This window comes from Meles meles, chromosome 4 (assembly GCF_922984935.1).
Source record: "Meles meles chromosome 4, mMelMel3.1 paternal haplotype, whole genome shotgun sequence".
NCBI lineage: Eukaryota > Metazoa > Chordata > Mammalia > Carnivora > Mustelidae > Meles > Meles meles.
Genome location: NC_060069.1, coordinates 51,198,887 through 51,219,415, shown reverse-complemented (window position 1 = coordinate 51,219,415; position 20,529 = coordinate 51,198,887). Strand labels below are relative to the sequence as shown.

The 20,529-nt window shown below is 40.7% G+C and overlaps 1 protein-coding gene and 1 pseudogene across 20 annotated transcripts in view; one reads left to right on the top strand and one right to left on the bottom strand.

Moving 5' to 3' along the window:
- LOC123940120 (LIM domain containing preferred translocation partner in lipoma) overlaps positions 1-20,529 on the top strand; it is a 660,801-nt gene that overhangs the window by 481,095 nt on the left and 159,177 nt on the right. For all 20 annotated transcript variants that reach the window (XM_046002569.1, XM_046002568.1, XM_046002572.1 and 17 more), the window contains one exon: positions 13,619-13,745. In XM_046002569.1, coding sequence (XP_045858525.1) covers positions 13,619-13,745 — 127 coding nt within the window. The remainder of the gene's footprint in view (positions 1-13,618; positions 13,746-20,529) is intronic.
- On the bottom strand, positions 11,283-11,717 carry LOC123939994 (annotated as a pseudogene).

Here is a 20,529-nt window from a genome sequence, read left to right as displayed (position 1 = left end):
CTGCTTGACACTATTTGGGAAGGCTTAGTTCTTGTCAAATGCAGTACTTTCGTAGTATTTTATTCATGGTTAGGTCATAGCCCAGCAGAAAAAAATTTTACTTTGGTCACTAGAAAATGGCATTATCTTTTAGCTTTTCACATGAGGGTGTATTTGTATCTTCTCCATGTGTTTCCCTTTACCCACCTTTAAGCACACTGCTACTTATCATCTCCTCTTACTATTTTAAGATTTGCCTTAAAACATGCCAGCTTGTATCAGAGACTGATGAAGTAAGTAGTCTTTTTTTTTTCTTTTTTTTTTAAGTAAGTCGTCTTTTGAAGAGCAAATCTATTTCTCCTGCTGTGTTGTGAGCAAAGATCTCAAAAATGACCGTGCCTCTCAAAGTTCTGTACTCAGTCCCTCTGTGGTAGGATTTCCCAGGGTGCTTGCTATTTTTTTTCTCAGTTGCCATCTTTCTGCAAGGAGGAAATATTACATGATAAAATGTAGCATTTGTGCTTAAGAAAGATTCCTTTGGTCATTCAGGATTTTGTATTATATGATTAAATTCCCCTAAAAAATCTGGGTGCCTGGGTGGCTCAGTTGGTTAAACATCCGACTCTTGGTTTTGGCTCAGGTCCTGATCTCAGGGTCTTGAGATCGAGCCCCACACTGGGCTCTGCACTCACGCTCAGCACGGAGTCTGCTTGAGATTTTCTCTCTCTCTCTGTCTCCCTCTTTCCCTTCCTCCCGCTCCTTCCCCCAAAAAACAAATAAATACATCTTTACAAAGATTCCCCTAAAGAGTCATAAAATCCCTCTAATTAGATGCAGATGGGTCAAGCAGCTGAGACAGTTGATGTGGTGGTTAAGTGTGCACTTTCTGGAGTTGATGACTGGATTCAGATCCCAAATTGCCAGTTCCTACCAGGGTGATCTCTGTGCCTCAGTTTTCTCATTTGTAAAATCAGAACAGTAACCATCTGATGGGGTGGCTGTGACGAGGAGTTCCTCGTCATTGGCCCCTACTGAGCACTCAGTGTTCCTCACTTACTTTCAGTCTCGTCAGTTATAAATTGTTAAATATATAAATTAAACACTTAATGCATTTCTGTCTTTCAGAGTTTATGGAGAGGGATATCCCTGCAAGAGACTTACTATTACGTGAATCATGAATCATGGTTGATGATCAGTTAGCAATATTCAAGCTGCTGGTCTTTGCATTCACATCGCAGCGTTCTCCTTTCCCCCTCTGCCACAGTACTTATGAATGACACTGACTCATTCGTATTCCCTGATCCACCTTCCTGCCACATTTGAAAGACATCCGGAGCTTAGATGTGACAGATTGTTTGTGAGCATTTAATACAAGTCATGAGCCGCTGTTAAATATTAGCACACACCATGTACCATTTTAGGTATTAGTCACAATGGCTCTGACATGGGGCATTCCCTCTCTCCTGCCTGCCCCCTCACCCCATTCACAGATGCAGAAGCTAATGCTAAGAGACGTTTACAAAAATGTTATACAAAAGAAGCAATATAACTTGGTACTGGCACCAGCTTTGTCTGCTTCTGAAGCCCACACTTTCTCCGTTATACCACAATCAATGTTTCTGAAAGTAGAAGGGGCCACATCGGTCTCCAACCTCTGATATAATTAGCATCATGCTTTAATCAGTGAGGTTGACTGTCTTGATTAACCTTTATGATAGATCATGTAAGTTTCATATTTCTAAATGAATATATAGAGGCAGCTGTAAATTAGTGGAAAAACACCGAGCTTGGATCAGAAGACTCGTGTTTAACTCCTGGCTCGCTCTGCCACTTATTATGGGTGTGATTTTGGCCAAGTCACTTAACATAGTCACTTAAACCACTAACTTGGTTTGTTTCTTTGTACAGAAAACATGCTCTCATGCTTTGGAAAGTATTAACTGAGATCCAGCGTGTGTGAGTGTTATACTAGTGTTCTTGTTGGCTGTGAAGGACCATGGAACTGCAAAGTGTTTGTTTGTTCTCTTTCCCTCAAGTCCTAAAATCAAGCCCCCTGATCCTCTTGGAATGCTTTTGATCTGCTCTAGTCCACTGTCTCGTCTCTTTCCTCTGAATCTATAATATCCATTGATTTCTTCATGAGATATTTACATACCATAGCCTATCTTTAAGGATAATAAGAATTTCTTAATTAGTCCAGGCGGCTAAATGATTTACATGCACCTTGTCATTGAACTCATGAGGCAAACCCAGTTGGCCCCATTTTATGATTCAGGCAACACATCTTTAGTCAGCTGAAACACCTCGCCCCCGGTCACACTGTTGGGAAGTAGAGGATGTGGGATTTGAACCCAAGCAGGTAGGTTACCCCTAGAGCCTATATTCTCAAGTGTTTAAGCCATAGTGACTACCATCAACAGTCAACGCTTTGCTTCCTTCTTGTATTTCTCCTTCATGATCCTTGACTGTCTGTCTGGACTATGAATTCCTTGAACTGGATGACTCTCAATTATGTTGATGATTGACTTAATACCTAATTACTAGTATTTGTGGATAATTTAGCATAGATTTCACTGGAGGCTACAGTTTTCCACACTGCTCGAATACCCTAGAAGCAAGGACTTTTGACTCCTTCTTTGTCTCCAGCCAGAAGCTCATCTTCCCACAATGTCGAACTACTTTGATTTGATTTTCATGGGTCAAGCAAAAAACCTTTTTCTCTGTGTTTCTCATGGAGACACTTTGCTCGATTTCCCGCTAGGGCCCAGAAATCCAGTGTGATTAGTTCCTCTGTGGGAAGACATGCCTTATTTGCTGCCGGTGACATTGTTACTGAACAAAACACATGCCCTTTCTTTGCATCCGAAGTGCCAAGGATCGCAGAGCAAGAACCTTTCTGACTCAAATGAAAACCACCTTGTGTTAGGTGAGATGTGGGGAGTTAACCATTTGTTGGCTGGCGTGCATTTCCCACGAAAAACTCAAAAACAGCAATTTACCTCAGCCATGGAAAGTGATGTGCCAAGCGTCATATTTGCATATTAAAACCGAAAAACTGATTTGCATGTTATTTCAGTGTCTTGTGTCACGTTCAGGCATCTGTCAAGCCCACTAGATAGAAACAGCTTGTACAGTAGGAAAGTGTTTCTGTGCATATCAGGACTGAAAATCTAGGTGCTTTTATTTTTTTCAGCAAATTGTCCCCACCTTAGAGTCTCCATTCCCTTCTGGCTTCATATGTGAAAATACTTAAGACAAGACAGAAATCCCGTGTTTTGTAAAGTCTATTTTTTATTTTCTAAGGGTCATCCATTTTGACTACATTCAATGTAGATAGTGTAAAAATTATTAGGAAGAAGTTTAAATTACTCATAATCCCACCATCCTAGCATGAGTTTTTTGGGTATATTTCCCTCTAGTATCTGTTTGTTTTTTTTTTCAATACCTACCTATATAGACATATGTGGGCACTCTTTCATATATGTTTTTATATATTTGTAATTATTAGATATACTATTTTAACAAAATGGCAAGAATTATGATATCATGATAATGACAAGAATTATGAGACAGTCCAAATAGTGATAAGGAATTGCAAAAACCCCATTTTGAATACAGTGGATTAGAACTGCAGTTGTTGGGGGGGAGCCCTCATAGGAGACATACTGTGATATCTGACCACAGCTTTATGAAAATGTAGCTTCTGGTTGAGGATGACTTTCTGTGGGACAATGCACAGAAATGAGTGTGTTGGGGTAAGATGTTTCTTCCCAATGTTGGAGCAACTAGCTCTTTCCATTGTTCCAGACAACCAAATGAAGATGAAGGTCTTCTCAGAAGTCATGGCCAGGCACTTGTGGGGCACAACGAAGACCAAGACCTGGTTTAGTTTGAAGACAACCTTGAAGGACACTTCCTTCCATTCATCAAATTTTTATGTCTTGTGTTTCATTGAGGTGAAACCTACCAGTGGAAATAATGTTTTATAATTGTCTTGCCTTTGTTATAGCTAATCCCTTAGATATAACATACAGAAGACCTGATTAATGGGGAGAAAGGGGGAATGTACATGGGTTTTAGCTATAGTATTATGGAAACAGCTTCTTTTGGCTTTGGTAGAAACAGTATATATAAGAGGGGAGTGAAATGTGAGAGATATTATCATCCCACAGAGGCAACTCACTTTCTCCCTCAAGGAGGGCTGTCTGGGAGCACTGACATGGGAACTCTGGGTTCAGTTGGCAAGAGATCTTTGAACGCACTTCTCTCTGATGCTGAGACTCTGGGTTTCATGCCTCTCACCTTTCCTACTTCTTATCTATCGGGTGGGACAACATCTGTTTTTCTCCCTGAAATTCATTGTAGCAGGAAAGCATGAGGGGAGTTTACCTTGTTCCATAGAGCTAAACATGAGAGCCCTGCTGTACAATTTGTCTTTTGGTGCCAAAGGTCAGCTGCCCTCTCAATCAGAGAGCCAGCAAAGCGTCGTTCACCAAATGTATATTTGTTCAAGGTCTGTAGTTAAAAGAACTCTGAGTGATTCCATCTCTTGCTGAAACGATTAGGGTGAAATTCAGGTATACTGGCCTGAGTGTTTCATCAGCAAACACTGAGCTCAAGAGAGAGTATTACTCTGCAGACATTCCACTTCCAAGAAGAAAATCATCTTTGTTGGTGGTTTGTAAGCTGTCCCTCCTGGTAATTAGAACTGCCATTTATGTGATGTTTAATATCTTACAAAGGTTCTCCATATGAATTAGATATTATTAACTTCCAGTTGATGGATGAGAAAATCAGTAATAGATAAACAAACACTGGGGAACTGAAATGGTGCCCCAGATGTCAGGCCTGGGAACAAGCATGCTCCACGCTTGTGGAGCTTGGAGGCTACCTGACTGAGAGTGGTGAGTGTAGAGAGGGGCCACCTTGCTCTGTGCTCAGCCTGCATCACCACTGCACCCTGTGCACAAACATCACAAGGCCCCTTAGTGGACGCCGGGTGATTCCCCCCACTTCCGGCTGCAGTGACATCTACCACGCGGCAATTCAGAATCATCCATCCTTGGCCGTGACTCCTCTAATTTGGCTGAAGAAAGGTGATGGGGGCATTGATGCATGACCCAGGCAAGAGAATATGAAAAAGATGTCGGAAGAAAATCAAGCTTTTGAAGGTTGAAAACTAACTGGAATGGGTTTCAAAGCTAGCACCAACTATTTCACGTCAACATTTCTGGGTCCTCTTCTTTGTGGCCTCACCGTTCGTTCTCTAAGAAAATGGAACTTAAGAATAGAAGAACTCAGAGAATGCTTTTCTGCTCCTCTGCAGCTCTGAGGAGTTTTCATTTATGGGTTTCTAGTTGTTAAAAGGCAGTTCACCCTGCCCCTTCCTTCCCAGCGGCCCACTGCTTTTAACCCCAAGTGAAGTGGGTATACAGCAAATCTTCTGCCCTTGGCCTGCAAGGCTGCTGCTTCCATTAAAAGTGAGACGTTGAGAGTAGAGTATGGTAATTCAGTGAGAGTCAGAAAGTAGAAGCAGCCTCAGGAAATTGCAGACTGCAAACTTGACATAGTTAAATAGAAAGGAGGAAAAAAAAGAAGGAAAATATCAGAAATATATTTTTTTCTGGCAGGCTTTCAGCTCTAAAATGGGGCTAATTCTACCTTTTGAAAGAAGATAATTTCAATGTTTCTTTTTTCAAGAACACATAATTGAAGTTATTTTCCCTCCGAGAGAAGGAACCTCTTGTACATCATTATAAATGGACAAGAAAAGTGAGCAGCTCTGGTCCCCGAGTGATAGAGTACTCATTATCATGTAATCTCTCTGAATATCTTGGCTGTCTTTTCTCGGTGTTTATCTGCCTGGGCGGTGCTTTTCTGGGAAGGTTCAGATTTGGGCTGAGTTCAACTTATCTAGCACTTTGTAACTAGGAAGTGAATGGCGGGTAGGGACGGGTGGGAGAGAAATGACCCACCGCAGGGAGGTCAGTATCAGAACGACTCAAGAGGCTGACGTGATGACAGAGGGTGGGTAGCCATTTTGTAAAATGGATGCTTAACCCACATATTTAAATAGTTACATTGGTGGGAACAGAAATTCAAGGTAGTAGGTGTTCCCCTCGGGGTCTTCGTGCTTTGCACCACGGTACAGGCTTTATGTAGGAGGGCTGGGGAAATTCTTTCTCCACCCAAGGAGGGCTGGTGGTCTGATGGGGTGTTGAACTTGATTTGTTCTTGACTTTCATGCCCCACATGTAGTGAAAGTTCAGTAGGCTGCAGAAACCCTGTGACCTGCCAGCTGCTTACTCAGATTCAGAATGCTGAATGAAGTTCTAGATTGTTTCAGGGGATGCTGACACGTAGTCTAAATCCTCCTGTAAATGGAAATCTCTTTAATGATGTTGTTTCCACTTACTCAGTGTGTGTCTGTTTTTATAGACTACAAAGTACCCGAAAATATGAATTATCTGTGATTTCCCTATAAATATCTGTAATGATATGTGCCCTGCATAATACGGGCACAAAAATAAGATAGGGTAGAATCAAAGGAATCTTTGAAAACATCATTTTGCACAGAATGCTACTAAGCTCAGGGAATAGAAGTGATTTGATCAAAATGACTGGACTAGTTAAAGGCAGAACACAGATTAAAGAGATAAATAGGTCCCTCTGTGCTTGTGGGTTCCTATGTACGAATATATAAAACCCTTCAAATACCATCAGGTGTTACATAAGTATGGCAGCATCCTTATCTGTGTTCTTCATCTGGCAGTTTCCTTGCTCACCAAGGACTCTGTCCATACTCACTTTGTCTGCAGAAACAGTCCTAATTTTTGCACAGTCTCACCCATAACTTTTACCAGGGACCTAGATCCAAATTTGGCTACAGTATTCATAATAAGCCTTCCCCAGAATATTATAAGCTGGGCTGCTAGCAAGAAAAGAACCATGACAAGAGGAACCAGTTGCAGATGCTTGGACATTTTCCGTTTTCTGACACTTTTGTGTCAAGGAGAAAAAAAAGTGGTGTTGTTTTGTTTTGTTTTGTTTTCTATCTAAGGGGAAAAAGTTTTACTATAAAAAGAGGCACATATAGGAAAATATAAATAAAAGGAATATAAACCACTCTGCCATCAACCATGAACCTTTGAGCATGTTTCTTGACAGTCTCGCTTGTAGAGCAATGAGAGGTTGGCAGCCTGGTCAGTGGCTAGCTCTCCACGGGGTATGCTCCTCCTTTCTTGTGCCTCCTATGGCCACATCTAACTGCAGGGAAGAATGGAAGACGGAGTCCAGCTGTGTGCTCAGAAGGAGAAGGAAGTCGATTTTGGAGAGCTGTTAGTGGTCTCTGCCTCACTTAGTAACTATGAGAGACCTTAAGCATATTAGCCATTAAATTGCTCAGAAGTTCTGTGCTGTCTGGTTGCATTTTTTTCAAGGCATCATTAGACTTGGTGTTTGAAGACGTTGCCAATATGTATATTTCAATAACGTGACTTTAATAGAGTGAATACCCAGTTTTAAATCTCCTGATGACTCTGTGTTGCTTACAACAGTCTTGACGTTGACCCTAGGTCATTTCTCTAGCCTTATCTAGCTCTGTTCCTCCCCTATTTCTTAACATTTTTTTTTCTAATATTCATGTTCTTTTACACATGTTCTTGGAATATCTTGTCTTCTCTCTCTTTCTCTCTCTCTCTCTTTCATTCGTTGAAATCCAACTTATCCTTCAGATCCAACTAAGAGATAATATCCTTACTGATAGCCTTCTCCGTCTCAGATCACCAAATTCATCCCTGTGTTTTAGTATTTACACTTTATTGTGCTTTTCTAGTTTTGAGTCTCTTTCTTCCTAAACTGTGACTTGTCAGTGGGGGGGAAGGGGGAATCAGGAATAATTTGAATTTATAATGATAGTGCCTGGCACTCAGTGATTTCTTAGGAAATGCATGTTTAGGAGAATTTTGAAGTCGTCTTCTGAAATTCATCTCTCAGTAACTCATCCGTAGGTCATACAATGTGTTTTGCCCCTTCCAGGAGTTTCAGGCATTTCAAAGAACATACATATTAGTGATTAATATTGATACTTAGAAGAATGTCTTTTTCTTAGAAAAGACTAGAGGCTTTGTTTATATTTGCTTTGCAGGACTTTCGTTTCACTGTTTAGCAGTAAACCCCTACTCTGAAAAAAATCCAAGTCATTACGGAAGAATGGTGTAGAAGGGCGTGCATAGCCCCGGGCATGGAGAGCCAGCGCACAGTGTCACGGGGACATGCCAACTCAGCACAGCCGGTGGCTGTCAGGAATCCACCGATTTTCAGGACTTGTCCTAGGTGCCGGATTGCTCACTTTGCCTCTCTGGGCCTGACCTTAATCACCCTAAAGTAGGATTACTTACTACATGGGGCTGTTGCTATGAAAACTGTCACCCTGCAAAGCAACACAGAAATGCAAGGAATTATTATGATGCCATGGGAGCTACCCTGCTGGTCCTGTGCACATCTCTGCGTTTGAAGAGCGAACAAACAAAATAACGCAGCACATCCCTTCCCAGCCCCCACCCCACAAATTTTCAGTCATGTTCTATTACCCAGACACAATGCTGGAAGCTGCTTGTTTAAAAGATACGTTACTTCTTAGGATGTGTAGAACCCCTAGCACTACTGAGAGAGAGAAATGGAGAGGTTTCTTCACCCCAGGGAGAAAAGCCCCGAAGTTCTTAAAGGACTTGAACTTCAGAGAAAAGGCCTGGGCTGCGTCTTCCTTCGTGTGAGAGGAGAAACGTGGACATAGAGGACCCCGTGTTTTTACCAATATGTTTTCCATGGATGTTCAGTTTTGTGCACTGTTTGGGGGCAAAGGCTGGGGTGGGGGAGTAGGGTGGAGGGGGGCGTTCTATGCCAAATAGCATTCACAAACTCTGGAAGAGATGTTCTCTTGGGGTCCTTCCACATAAGAAAAACCAGGAATCCAAGGTGAGCATTTATATGGGATTGGAATATAAAAGAAAAAGAATGTACCTTTCCAAGTGGGTTATCCCAGAAGCTGTATTGCAAGCAAATAGGACGTATTTGGAGAATTAAAGGAAGGATCTATTTGTCTTAAAATCTGTGAAGTCCTGACAGTGTAAGTACTTTGAAAGAAGGACCCGTACTTGTAACATAGTGCTAAGGGTAGAATCCAAATTGCTGGCAGAGGACAGACCTGGCCTTCTTGCTGCCTTTATTGATTTAAGAGGGAAGCAGATACTGGAAGCCCAGACCATGAGAAGCCATGTCCATTCCCTGAGGGTCTGCCCTAACGGGAGCAGGAATGATCAGAGTTTCCTTAATAGTTGTTGATTTAAATGAAAACAGTCAGTGCCATTACTATGACAGGGAATCTTTCATACAAGTCTCCACTTTCTCCATGGGAAACAATGTTTGGTTGGAAAATATGCATGGCATTTGGAATCAGATGGCCACCTATTTGGGGCTCAAGTTCTCTCCTTATTGCAAGTCTAGAAAACAAGATGTAGGTCATTTTTCCACCCTTGTCTTCAGTTCTGTCACCTGAACTGGGATTATCCCCTCCCTCAGCGGTGGGTTGGGGATCCAAAGAGAGTCCCTTTGTTACCTTGGTTTGAGAAAGTAGTTAAGCTCTCTTAACTCTCTGATTCTTTTTTTTTTTTTTTTTTTTTTTAAGATTTATTTACTTATTTTAGAGAGAGAATGAGAGCCTCACATGGCGGAGGGGTGGCGGTCAGAGGGAGGGAGAGAGAGAGTCGCAACGCAGACTTCCACAGAGCATGGAGCCCCACACGGGGCTTGGTCTCTGAGATTCTGATCTGAGCTGAAATTGAGAGTCAGGCGCATAACCCACTGAGCCACTCAAGCACCCCACAAACTCTCCGATTTTGATCCTTACAACAACTGAGGTAGCGTGGACAAGCCCATCTTATAGAAGGAAACCGGAAGTGACAAAGAGTTCACTAGCTCCCACAGGGACTCCAAGCCAGTGCCAGAGTTAAACCTCTGTCTCCAGCTGTCTTGCCACTGCCACACAATATGCCCCTTCACCCTCTGGCCACAAATGTTTTAGGATACGCTTCCCACCTGGTTCCAGTCTCCTGGTGGTCCCATCCTCCCTCCACTCCAAAGACAACTCTCTAATCTGTTGAGCTCACCTCCCTGCTGAAAATCCCCATTGAGATTTCCGTGGCCTGGGCATTCTTCCCTGAGGGTCTTTAGATATGTCCCTATTGCCTGTGAGCATTCTGAAATTGTAGGTAAATTTGATGTGCGTTTTTATGAATGCCAGTCTCTGCCAAAACGGAGTTGAGCACATCAGATTTTCAGAGTTTCCTGTGGTCTCACACAGGGCCTAGAGCCCCTGGCCTATAGAGAAGACCTAAGCCCGGGATGGCATGGCAGTCACGAGCTGGCCTTTCCTTTCTCTCACCTCTTCAGCCTTAAACAGAACCACTTGCATTTTCCCCCACTTCCACCCAACTGTGTCCCACCTTTGGCCTTTTGCTCCTCTCAGAGCTCCGCCTTGACCTGGGTTAGCCCATTCCAGGGCTTTGCTAGTACCCGGACTACCTTTGTCACTTGAATTCATTGCATTTGAAAAGTTGTATTTCATGGATTGCAGAAGTCAAATTAAATACCGTAAAAGAAACACAAACTTGGAAATTAAAAGGATTCCAAACCCAACAAAGCCTCCCTTTAACCTAGGAGTACATGTCCTTTCAGATATTCTTCCCTACCTGTATATTGAACGATAGATAATTAAACTCTACTTATTTTTCAAAAATGAGGCCATCATTTAGATTTCCTATCCTATCACTGGATCTGTTTCTTTGATAGCATGGCTATGCCATCTTTTTCGTACTTGTAGTGGTAAACTTACAGTGTTCTCTTAAAACCTGTTCACATTCCATTGTATGTATCTATCACTGTACATTTAGGTGACCTCTTACCCATGGACAGATAGTTACACTGTTATTTTTGGTTCCTTTTTTTTCCCAAATAAAGTTCCTGTGACTGGCCTTGGTCATATAATTTTATGATTTCGGTAAAATTTTCCTAGAAGCAGATAATATCTGTGCCATTGAAAGTTTAACATTACTAGCAAATCACTGGTCCAATGTTCAAATGTTTTGTTGTTGTTTTTTTTTTTTGCCGTTTGCTATATATTTATTAAAGACAGCCATTTATGGTTTATAAAAAAAATATTGCCCTGATATACACAAAGATTTCCTGATAATGGTAATTAAAAACAGGTACTCCCAACCCCCCTTGTGTCCACACCAGTTTTCAATCTAGATCGGCTTAATCTTGAAGTGTAATCCAATAAGACTGAAGACCAAACACTTCAGGTCCTGGACAAGATAATAAAATACTGATAAGCCTTCTGGATCCTTGGATTGATTGACATCAATAAGAGAACCAATTTTTGATGTTGTGAAAGATATGTGTTCATCTCTAATGACAATTTCAAGCTCCTGCCGGCCCACTTGGTCAGGGGGAGGCCACAAGGCATCATCCTCTTTGGTAATTTCACTGTCATCTATTATTCTCTTCAGTTCCTTCATTACACTTTTACGTACATAAGCCTCCTTTCTGATCATGGCACATCTCAATTTCTCATCGGGTCGGAACTCAAACTCCAGGAACTTGTGGCCGAATTTGCCCTTAGGACCCACAGGGTAACGCAGATGTTATTTGTACTTTAGAGAAGGCCTTCCATGTAACATTTAATGTTTACTGAATAAGTGAGTCTGGGATGGGCCCCTGTGCTGGGTTTTTCATAACTAGCCTTGCCCTGATCTTTTTGGGTGTCAGATTTCCTTATCTCACAATGAATAAGAAGAGATTCTGGTATACAGCTCTCCTTTTAGTCTTTGTCACTGGCCACATGGCATAGTTTGCTCACTGCTGTCCATTCTCCAATCCAAATTGTCCAACAATGAAATAAAATCCCAGGGTTAGATTAGTAACCAAGATAAAAAAAATTCTTAGCCTTTTTGGCCATCTGTATGTCTATATTCCAACTTTCCATTTCTTTAAAAAACCTAAAAAATTGGAAAATAACCAGAGAAGAGTCCCGGGTAGGTGCCAATTAACAACTTCACATATGTTTAGAAGGCATTTTATGCCTCAGACATCACACAAATAATTAATATGTATCTTGGACTGGCTGAAATAAGTGTTCATAGTAAGGAAGAAACATTTGTACAGGGATGTATACCTTACAGGATTTTCACATCCAAGAACACTTTTGCTATAGTGAGGATAACAGGTGAATGAATGTGCAGCTTCAGGTTCTGTTGAACTGATTCTTGTAAACTCTTAATGAAAGGAGAGACTCTTAAGAATGCTTTATAAACATCAAGGGAAGAACATTCTCAGAGTCTCAGCTCTCCCCATCAGCTATTGGGATGTCACTATTTCTTAACTTTTCGTAAGTTTTTGTTAAAAACACTTCGATTGGGGCGCCTGGGTGGCTCAGTGGGTTAAGCCGCTGCCTTCGGCTCAGGTCATGATCTCAGGGTCCTGGGATCGAGTCCCGCATCGGGCTCTCTGCTCAGCAGCGAGCCTGCTTCCCTCTCTCTCTCTCTCTGCCTGCCTCTCTGTCTACTTGTGATCTCTGTCAAATAAATAAATGAAATCTTTAAAAAAAAAAAACACTTTGATTAAGGATGCTGGGGTGTGATATTGGAAATGGCCAAAGTTATAATATAGGCAAAGGGAAATAGAATTTTAAATTCCCACTTGTTTACATACTGCAAAATCTTACGTCTGGCATCTGGCCTTCCTTCTTTCTCTACCTCCTTTGAATTCTTGGTTGAACATCTCAAGTAATCTTTCCCCTGACACTTGATATCGTGACATGGCTCTAATTCTTGGTCATCCTCCTCTTTAAACACCAACCCAGGATCAGTGCTACTGATGTACCCTCCCCATTTGGTACGTGGCTGTTTGAGAAACTTCTCAACCTCCTTAAATGGAACACAGGGTCATTCACTTTCTGCACCCCTATACCCCATTAGACCCATCTCATCTCTCTCAAGCTTTAAATGTGGTGCAGAAATATTTAGCTGTGAGGAGCTCCTTATGCCACCCGGCCTTTTTCTCACCTGAATGTGAAAAACTTCTACCTGTAAGTTTCTTGTCCATTAGCTGAGTATGTCCTACTCTGTACTGGCCTCTCCTCTGGAATTCTTCCTTTCAGGCTACAGGAGAGGTCCCTTTATGTACCTAGTTGTGCACATTCTGTAGTTGCTTTATCTTTAATTATTGATGAACATGAATCTCTCCCTTGACCATAAACTCCATAAGTGGGAGGGGGGGCCTCTGTATATATTGTTTTTATAAATATACAACTGGTATGCCGTGACTACTTAGCAACTGTTGAATGAAATGAACCCCTACTGTTGTAAACATGGATTTCCAAAGCCCAGTGGATAACTCATCTGGATAAGACAAGTGGATCCTGTAAAATGGTGTGTCCCAGGTCAGACACTGAAGAACCGATGAAACTGATTGTTAAATCCAAATTTCTTAATAGCCACGTCCAGTACTTTTTTGTCTACAGTGCAAATACTATCGATCGTCTTGATTGTATGTAAAGAACTGTGTGTCCTTTGCCTTTTAGGGTGGACAAACGGGTTCCATGGGGCCTCCAGCTGTTCCCCCCTCATTCCGTCCTGAAGATGAACTCGAACACCTGACCAAGAAGATGCTGTATGACATGGAAAATCCACCTGCTGATGAATACTTTGGTGAGTGGAGGCTAGAGCTGACTCCTGAAGTAAATGTCTTCTGGTTTTCTTAATTACTAATTAGGAATATTATCAGTTCCACGGGTAAAGGATTCGAGTATGGATGCATTGGAGTTGGTGTGCTTCTGCACAGAATGGAGTGTTCTGGAAATGGTTTTGTGAGACTGCCATAAATGGGATATCTGTTTAGCTCATACTGAAAGTGCAAGGCTACTACTGTGCAGTTTCTTGAGATACAAATTTGATTTTAAAATGAATTTTTGACAACTTCGAAACTTCTCCTTAGGCAGAAATAGGGTTTTTGTATGTGTTCAGGTTCCTCACTCGTCTAAATATTTATATACAAAATGTGGAAGTGGATAGTGTCTAAATTCTGCACTCTCAATTATTTCCCTATGCGAGTTTAGGAAAAGATGTTCCTGTCGTGTTTTGTTGTTGTTGTTTTCCCACCTTCTCCCTTCTCCAAATCTGTGAATAATTATGAATGGTTATTCCATCCAGTCCATGAGGGTAATGTGGATTGATGAACTATATGCAGTTTCCAAGGTGCTACGGACACATAACCTGTCCTCGGGGAGGTTGTAATTATTCAGAAGAGATAAGAAAAACACATGAGTAATTACTAATCTTGGTAGAAAGCTGTAAGAGGCATAAGAGAGGCTTATGTGAGATATTATAAAATTTAAAAGCTCTATTCATCAGGAGCGTCAGGAATGCCTTATAAAGAAAGTGGTGGTATCTAAACCTGGGCCTTTTATATTAGTGCCTCCCAAACTTTCTATGATGGAAAGTATTTCCTCCTCATTCTGTTGGAGGCCAGTATTTGCATAGAGCACAATTAAAATTAATTACTAAGAAAGTGAAATAAAGAGAATACAAAATGGAAGGCCACGTTTTACCACTATGAGATTGAGTAAGAATCAATTACCCTATTAAAGTGTTACATTCCTTCCTAAATACTCCCACTCTGTTTTTGTACTCTGTCTCAATGGAGGGTGACAAACATTTCTTAGATCCCCACCCAGGGACCATAGTTTGAGTAGTATCACTTTAAGGACATGTAGGGAAAGGAGATTTCATTTGCAGGGGGAGCAGAAGCAAAGGCACAGAGGCGGAAACATTACACAGGTTTTCACTTCTTCAGACATTTACTATTTTCATGTCTTCCCCTTGCTCCCTATTTGGGAATGTGTAATAGCAGATGAACTGAGGGCACTGGTCCAAAGCCACACCAGAAATGGAATGGTGTAGGATATGAAAAACATGGCACTGATGTGTATATAGGTGTAAGTCAGTGGTGGAAATAAAGAATTCTGGTTCTGGCCCTTCCTGTGCCTTTGATTGGCTAAGCAATAGTGAAATTTTCCCCATCTGCCTGAGCCTCATTTCCCACCTTAGTAAATCAGAAGTGTGGAGCAAATGTTTTCTAGAATTTCTTTCAACACTAGTAAGTTTCCGTAGGAACAGCATTACTCCAACAAAATACAGCAAAGCTCAAAGCTACACAAATTGATGGGACGAATGCATGGAGAATATTTTTTTAAAAGTCTCTAGTTGTATTAAAATATACTAAAAGTGTACCATGCTCTTGTTATTGATGTGGGGGAAAGTTTTATATTGGAACCTTAGGTAAACTTTTTAAAAGAGTATGTTAAAAGCAAAAAATAAGGTGACAGTACTAAAGCATATTAAAAATAAAAAGCGGGGCTCCTGGGTGGCTCAGTTGGTTAAGCAGCTGTCTTCGGCTCAAGTCATGATTCCAGGGTCCTGGGATCGAGTCCCGCATCGGGCTCCCTGCTCAGCAGAGAGCGTGCTTCTTTCTCTCCCTCTGCCTGCCTCTCTGCTTACTTGTGCTCTCTCTCTGTCAAGTAAATAAAATCTTTAAAAAATAAGTAAGTAAGTAAATAAGTAAATAAATAAATAGCAAACTAATGTAACAAGTATATATGCCTCAAATATCATAGCAACTAAATACATAGCAATAAAGAAAATTGAACATGGATAGTAATTGTGTTGATGAATATGTATTAAGCCTTCTGGGAAACAGATATAAATTAAATGTTATCTTTGCCTTCAAGAACTATCCTAGCTCTAATAGTTACTAGCATAGACAACTTGAACAATTTGGTTACGCTCTCTCAATCTTTGTTTTTGTTTTTGCTTTATCTATAGGATGGAAATAACCACGAGTTCATACTGTTATTCTGAGTCTTGGGTGAAATATTTATAGAAAGCACTTAGCCAGGTTCTTGGCATATAGAATATCCTCAAAACTCAAAGTTATCCCATGTTTTATTTAAGAAAATAAGATATGCCTATTAAAAATCCATTAAAAATACCTGATTTAAACCTAAGTTCATCACAAAAATAGAACATATGTCACCAATTGGTAAATAATAATTGCCAAATAAGGATTATGAACCATGAGAGAATTGTGAAATAATGATTAATGTTTATTGAGTACTTACAATGTGGCATCAGTATTCTATGTACTTTTTAGGAATTAATCTATTTCATCCTTATAGAAAATGTATAACCCTATAAAGGCTATTATTATTTCCATATTAGGAAATTGAAGCACTGAAATGTTAGGTAATGTGCCCAGCATCAACAGCTAATAAATTGTAGGACTTGATTAGAATCCAGACTTCGTTCTATACTTTTTTTCTTCTAAAAACCTTTTCCCCAGCATTATTGAGATATACAAGAAATACATGTGTATAATCAGTGTCCATAACTTGGTGGGTTTAGAGATGTATATACATTTGTATTGCTGTCACCACAATCCAGGTAGTAAATATATCTGTCATCTCCAAAAGTTTAAGCTGGATAAGTAGGAAACGTTTTATGGAGGAGATCAGCTTTGGATACACAGAAAATAGAAGAAGGTCTTCTCTTCGGAATAGATAGAATGAACAAGGTATGAGTTGACACCAGAATTGTTTAAGGAAAATTTACTTCAGGTGGAAAATATCTAAGTGCCTGTAGTGTACAAACTTCTCTGCTAAGTGTTGGAGGCATTTGGCTAGACATGGATCTTACCTTGAAGATTCCTATAGTCTAATAGAGAATATATACAGAGTGGTGATCTTTAATCCTAACACAAGGCTGGAAGTGACAAGTGACTTAATCAAATTTCAGTCAAAGTTCATCGAGAATTCAGAAAAAAGGAGAATAGACATTCCCTGGCAGGAATGGAAATATGTTTACAGAATGGTTAGCCTTTGAGTTAAGTCTTTAAAAGTACGCTAATAGATATTTGTAAGAGGAATGATGGTAAGGAAGTGATGTCATTTCTGACAAGGGAAATTTTAACATGATACAGAATAAAATCATTAAAGTGAATCACCAATGTGGGGAGGAACAAATTTTGGGAAATAAAGTTGGAGAAGAAGGTAGGAGTCCTGATTGGATTCTGGCTGGGAAAAAAAAAAAAAAAAACCACCTATTAAATATTTGGGGCAAGGTTAGAGAAATTTGAATATGAGCTATATATTCGATAATACATCAATGTTAATTTCTTGAGTATGGTATTGTGGTTACACATTGTGGTTATACAAAATGATATCCTTGTTTTTAGGAGCAATGTATTGAAGTACTTGGGGAGATATGTCATTATATCTGCAACTTACTTTGAAACAGTCTAGATAGATGATAGACCGATCCGTAGATCTACACATATAGATACCGATACAGATATAGATATTGTGGGGAGGGCTAAATCACTTTAGATTAAAACAGCTAGAGATGCCAGGACACCTGGTTGGCTCAGTAGGTTAAAGCCTTTGCCTTTGGCTCAGGTCATCATCTCAGGGTCCTGAGATCAAGCCCTGCATTAGGCTCTCTGCTCAGCGGGGAACCTGCTTCCCTTCCTCTCTCTCTCTGCCTGCCTCTCTGCCTACTTGTGATCTCTGTCTGTCAGATAAATAAATAAATCCTTAAAACAGCTAGAGATGCCATTACTACACAGCTACCCAGGACACCCTTCTTCCTCAAAAATGTATTGAAGCCTCACAAGTGAATTATTTTAAGACTCCTTTCTTGGGTGGGAAAAGTAGAAAGTTAGATTCCTGTGCCTTCTAAACCAGAATCTTCTAATGATTACAATGGATCTTTGACATTTCCCTCTCTTGTGTGTGTTTCCTTGTTTCGTACTGGACACATACCTTTTCTACTGCTGATGAGATGATAGTCATTAGGATGGTGATGATAGGAGCTGATACTGATCTAAAGCTCTATTCATAGTTTGAATGACAGGTCTGGTGATGATGTCTTCATTTTTTAGGTGAGGAAACAGATTCAGAGAGGCTGAATGACTTGTTCAAGGTTACATAGTAAATAAGCTTCAGCATGTGGACTCATTCTTCTCAAGTCCATGCTGATGCATTACCATTACAGAACACTGTAGGTTGTCCCTGCACCTTGTCAATAGCTGACTATCCTGCCTCTTATCAGGCTTTCCCTCTCAATGTCATGACGTTCAAGTGAGAGACCATCTGTGCCCAGGGCCATATGTTGTGTAGCTGGAACGTCAGTGTCTCTGGCAATATATTTTAACTGTGTATAAAACCTAAATTAACTGTTGGGGCACTGAGCGTGAGCTTTTTCCTGTGGCTCAGATACATACTTTGACACAGCACACCCAATAACTTCCTATCAACAGTGTTAGCTGAACAGCCATTCTGTTGACCTTGCAGAAGGCAAATTGCTGATAACTATAGCACATCTCGTTTTCTTAAGTTAGTTCCTGATAAATATTACAAGCAGGAACCTTCAACTGAGTCTCAGCTGGTTATTTTTTTAATGGTTTCTTCTAAAATGGTGTTAGTTTTAGTGTTCTATGCTCTCCCTCTTCCATCTTCATCAAAATAGGGATTGTTGCATTGCAGTATTAGATAAATACCACAAGGAATGAACCCATAATGCAGCAGATGGGTAAGTCCGTATCTTTAAAGGAAAGACAAAATTCTCTCATGCTCTGAACATTTTCCATCTGTTTTGGCTTATGTGATTGGGCTATAGAAGATTATTAAGTATTTTCTCCATGGCTAATAGGGTCCTTGAATGGGCCTCAAAACACTACCCTATAGGGAGAAGAAAGGAAACATACAAGAAAATTGGAGGTAGAAAATTCTCATGTGTTTCAGTAACCAGACAGTGGGCCTTTGGCCCAAATCTAAGCACCCTGTTTCCCTGGGCAACTAGGAAAGTGTGTTTACACTAAAGGAGATTCTCAGTTCCAGGGATAGATGCATAGAAAGAACAAGAGGTGATGAACAATGAATCATTTTAGGTTAGGGGAAACTGCAGACCTTAAAATAAGAGGGAGAATTTTAGGGGCGCCTGGGTGGCTCAGTGGTTTAAGCCTCTGCCTTCGGCTCAGGTCATGATCTCAGGGTCCTGGGATCGAGCCCTGCATCGGGCTCTCTGCTCAGTGGGGAGCCTGTTTCTCCCTCTCTCTCTGCCTGCCTCTCTGCCTACTTGTGACCTCTCTCTCTGTCAAATAAATAAATAAAATATTTAAAAAAATAATAAGAGGGAGAATTTTAAAATTAGCTATTAAGATGAATGGGGGAAAAGGTACCATTGCCAGAATATTCAGGAGCTTAAGGGCTAGTTGTCCTGATTGGAGCTTATATTTTTCTGACAGTTATGAGTGGGGAAATGTAATAGAAGGTCAAGTATGTCTCTAGATATTTTTGCCACATCTTTTGAATTAATCCAAGAGTTTTCCCTGTTGGTTGACACACCCGGGCCTCTAAGTATTGTGCTTTCATTCATTTTGAAAGACAAAATATGTTTGTGTAAGAGAAGTTCCATGTCTATCCCTATATCCATAGTTCTCCCCCAAAATAATGGTGTTTTAGCTGTGCAGACCCTAATACCTAAAATAAGACCATTGGAATATAGTATCTGTGGAAATGAGAACTGTAATGTATCTGAGGATAGAATGAAAATATCTACCAGCTTATTTTTAAACACAAAGCTGTAATTATCTTGGCATTGCTTACATAGTGTTGTCTTATTCCTTCTTTTAAAAAACTGAAGTGTGTGAGTCTCAAAATTGTTTAGGGAGCTATTTGAAGAATCCCTATGCCTTTAGAGCAGCACTAGGTAAATTCTCTTCACAGAATTTGGCATTTGTCTAAGAATTTTTGTTGTTGTTGTTTCTCTCTGACTATTGTTATTGAGGTATATTGGGAAATTTTCATAAAGCCAGAAGTTTGTTCTGGGGGAACTAGGATAGTGAGACAGAAGTGGAACATAGGAGGCACTGGGGGCCTGGCATGTGGTAATTATGCCTCAAGAGAAGAAAGGCATGGGTTGGCATGTGCTGGCATGTGCTGTTATTCCTTCATTAATAAAGCTAACTCACCTGATTGGTGCCATGTGTCTTCTCAGTTGAGAGCAACATGGAGGTCTAGTGAATGTCCCTGAGTAGAAACAGAGTGCCCCCGTCAGTGAAGATTGGTAGTCCGTTTATCGATGCTATTTAAGACCGGTTGATAGGTGAGCATGCGTGGGGGACTTGGACAATGATGCTTAGGGAGCTGCAAACCACTCTTTGAGGTACGGTTGAAGGTGTGGAGGAGAGAAACCTGGAGACCCGGTGCTGCAGGAAGACTGCCATGCGCAAAAGAATTAAACTTGATATCCACGCCTCCAAAGTTAACAACAAAAGCAAGGCAAGTGCGAGGAAGCCAGCGAATTTGCCTTCAGTATGATGAATTAATGTTTTGAGCAGACAGAGACAAGTTCTTGGAAGGGTCTAGGCCCAAGCGCT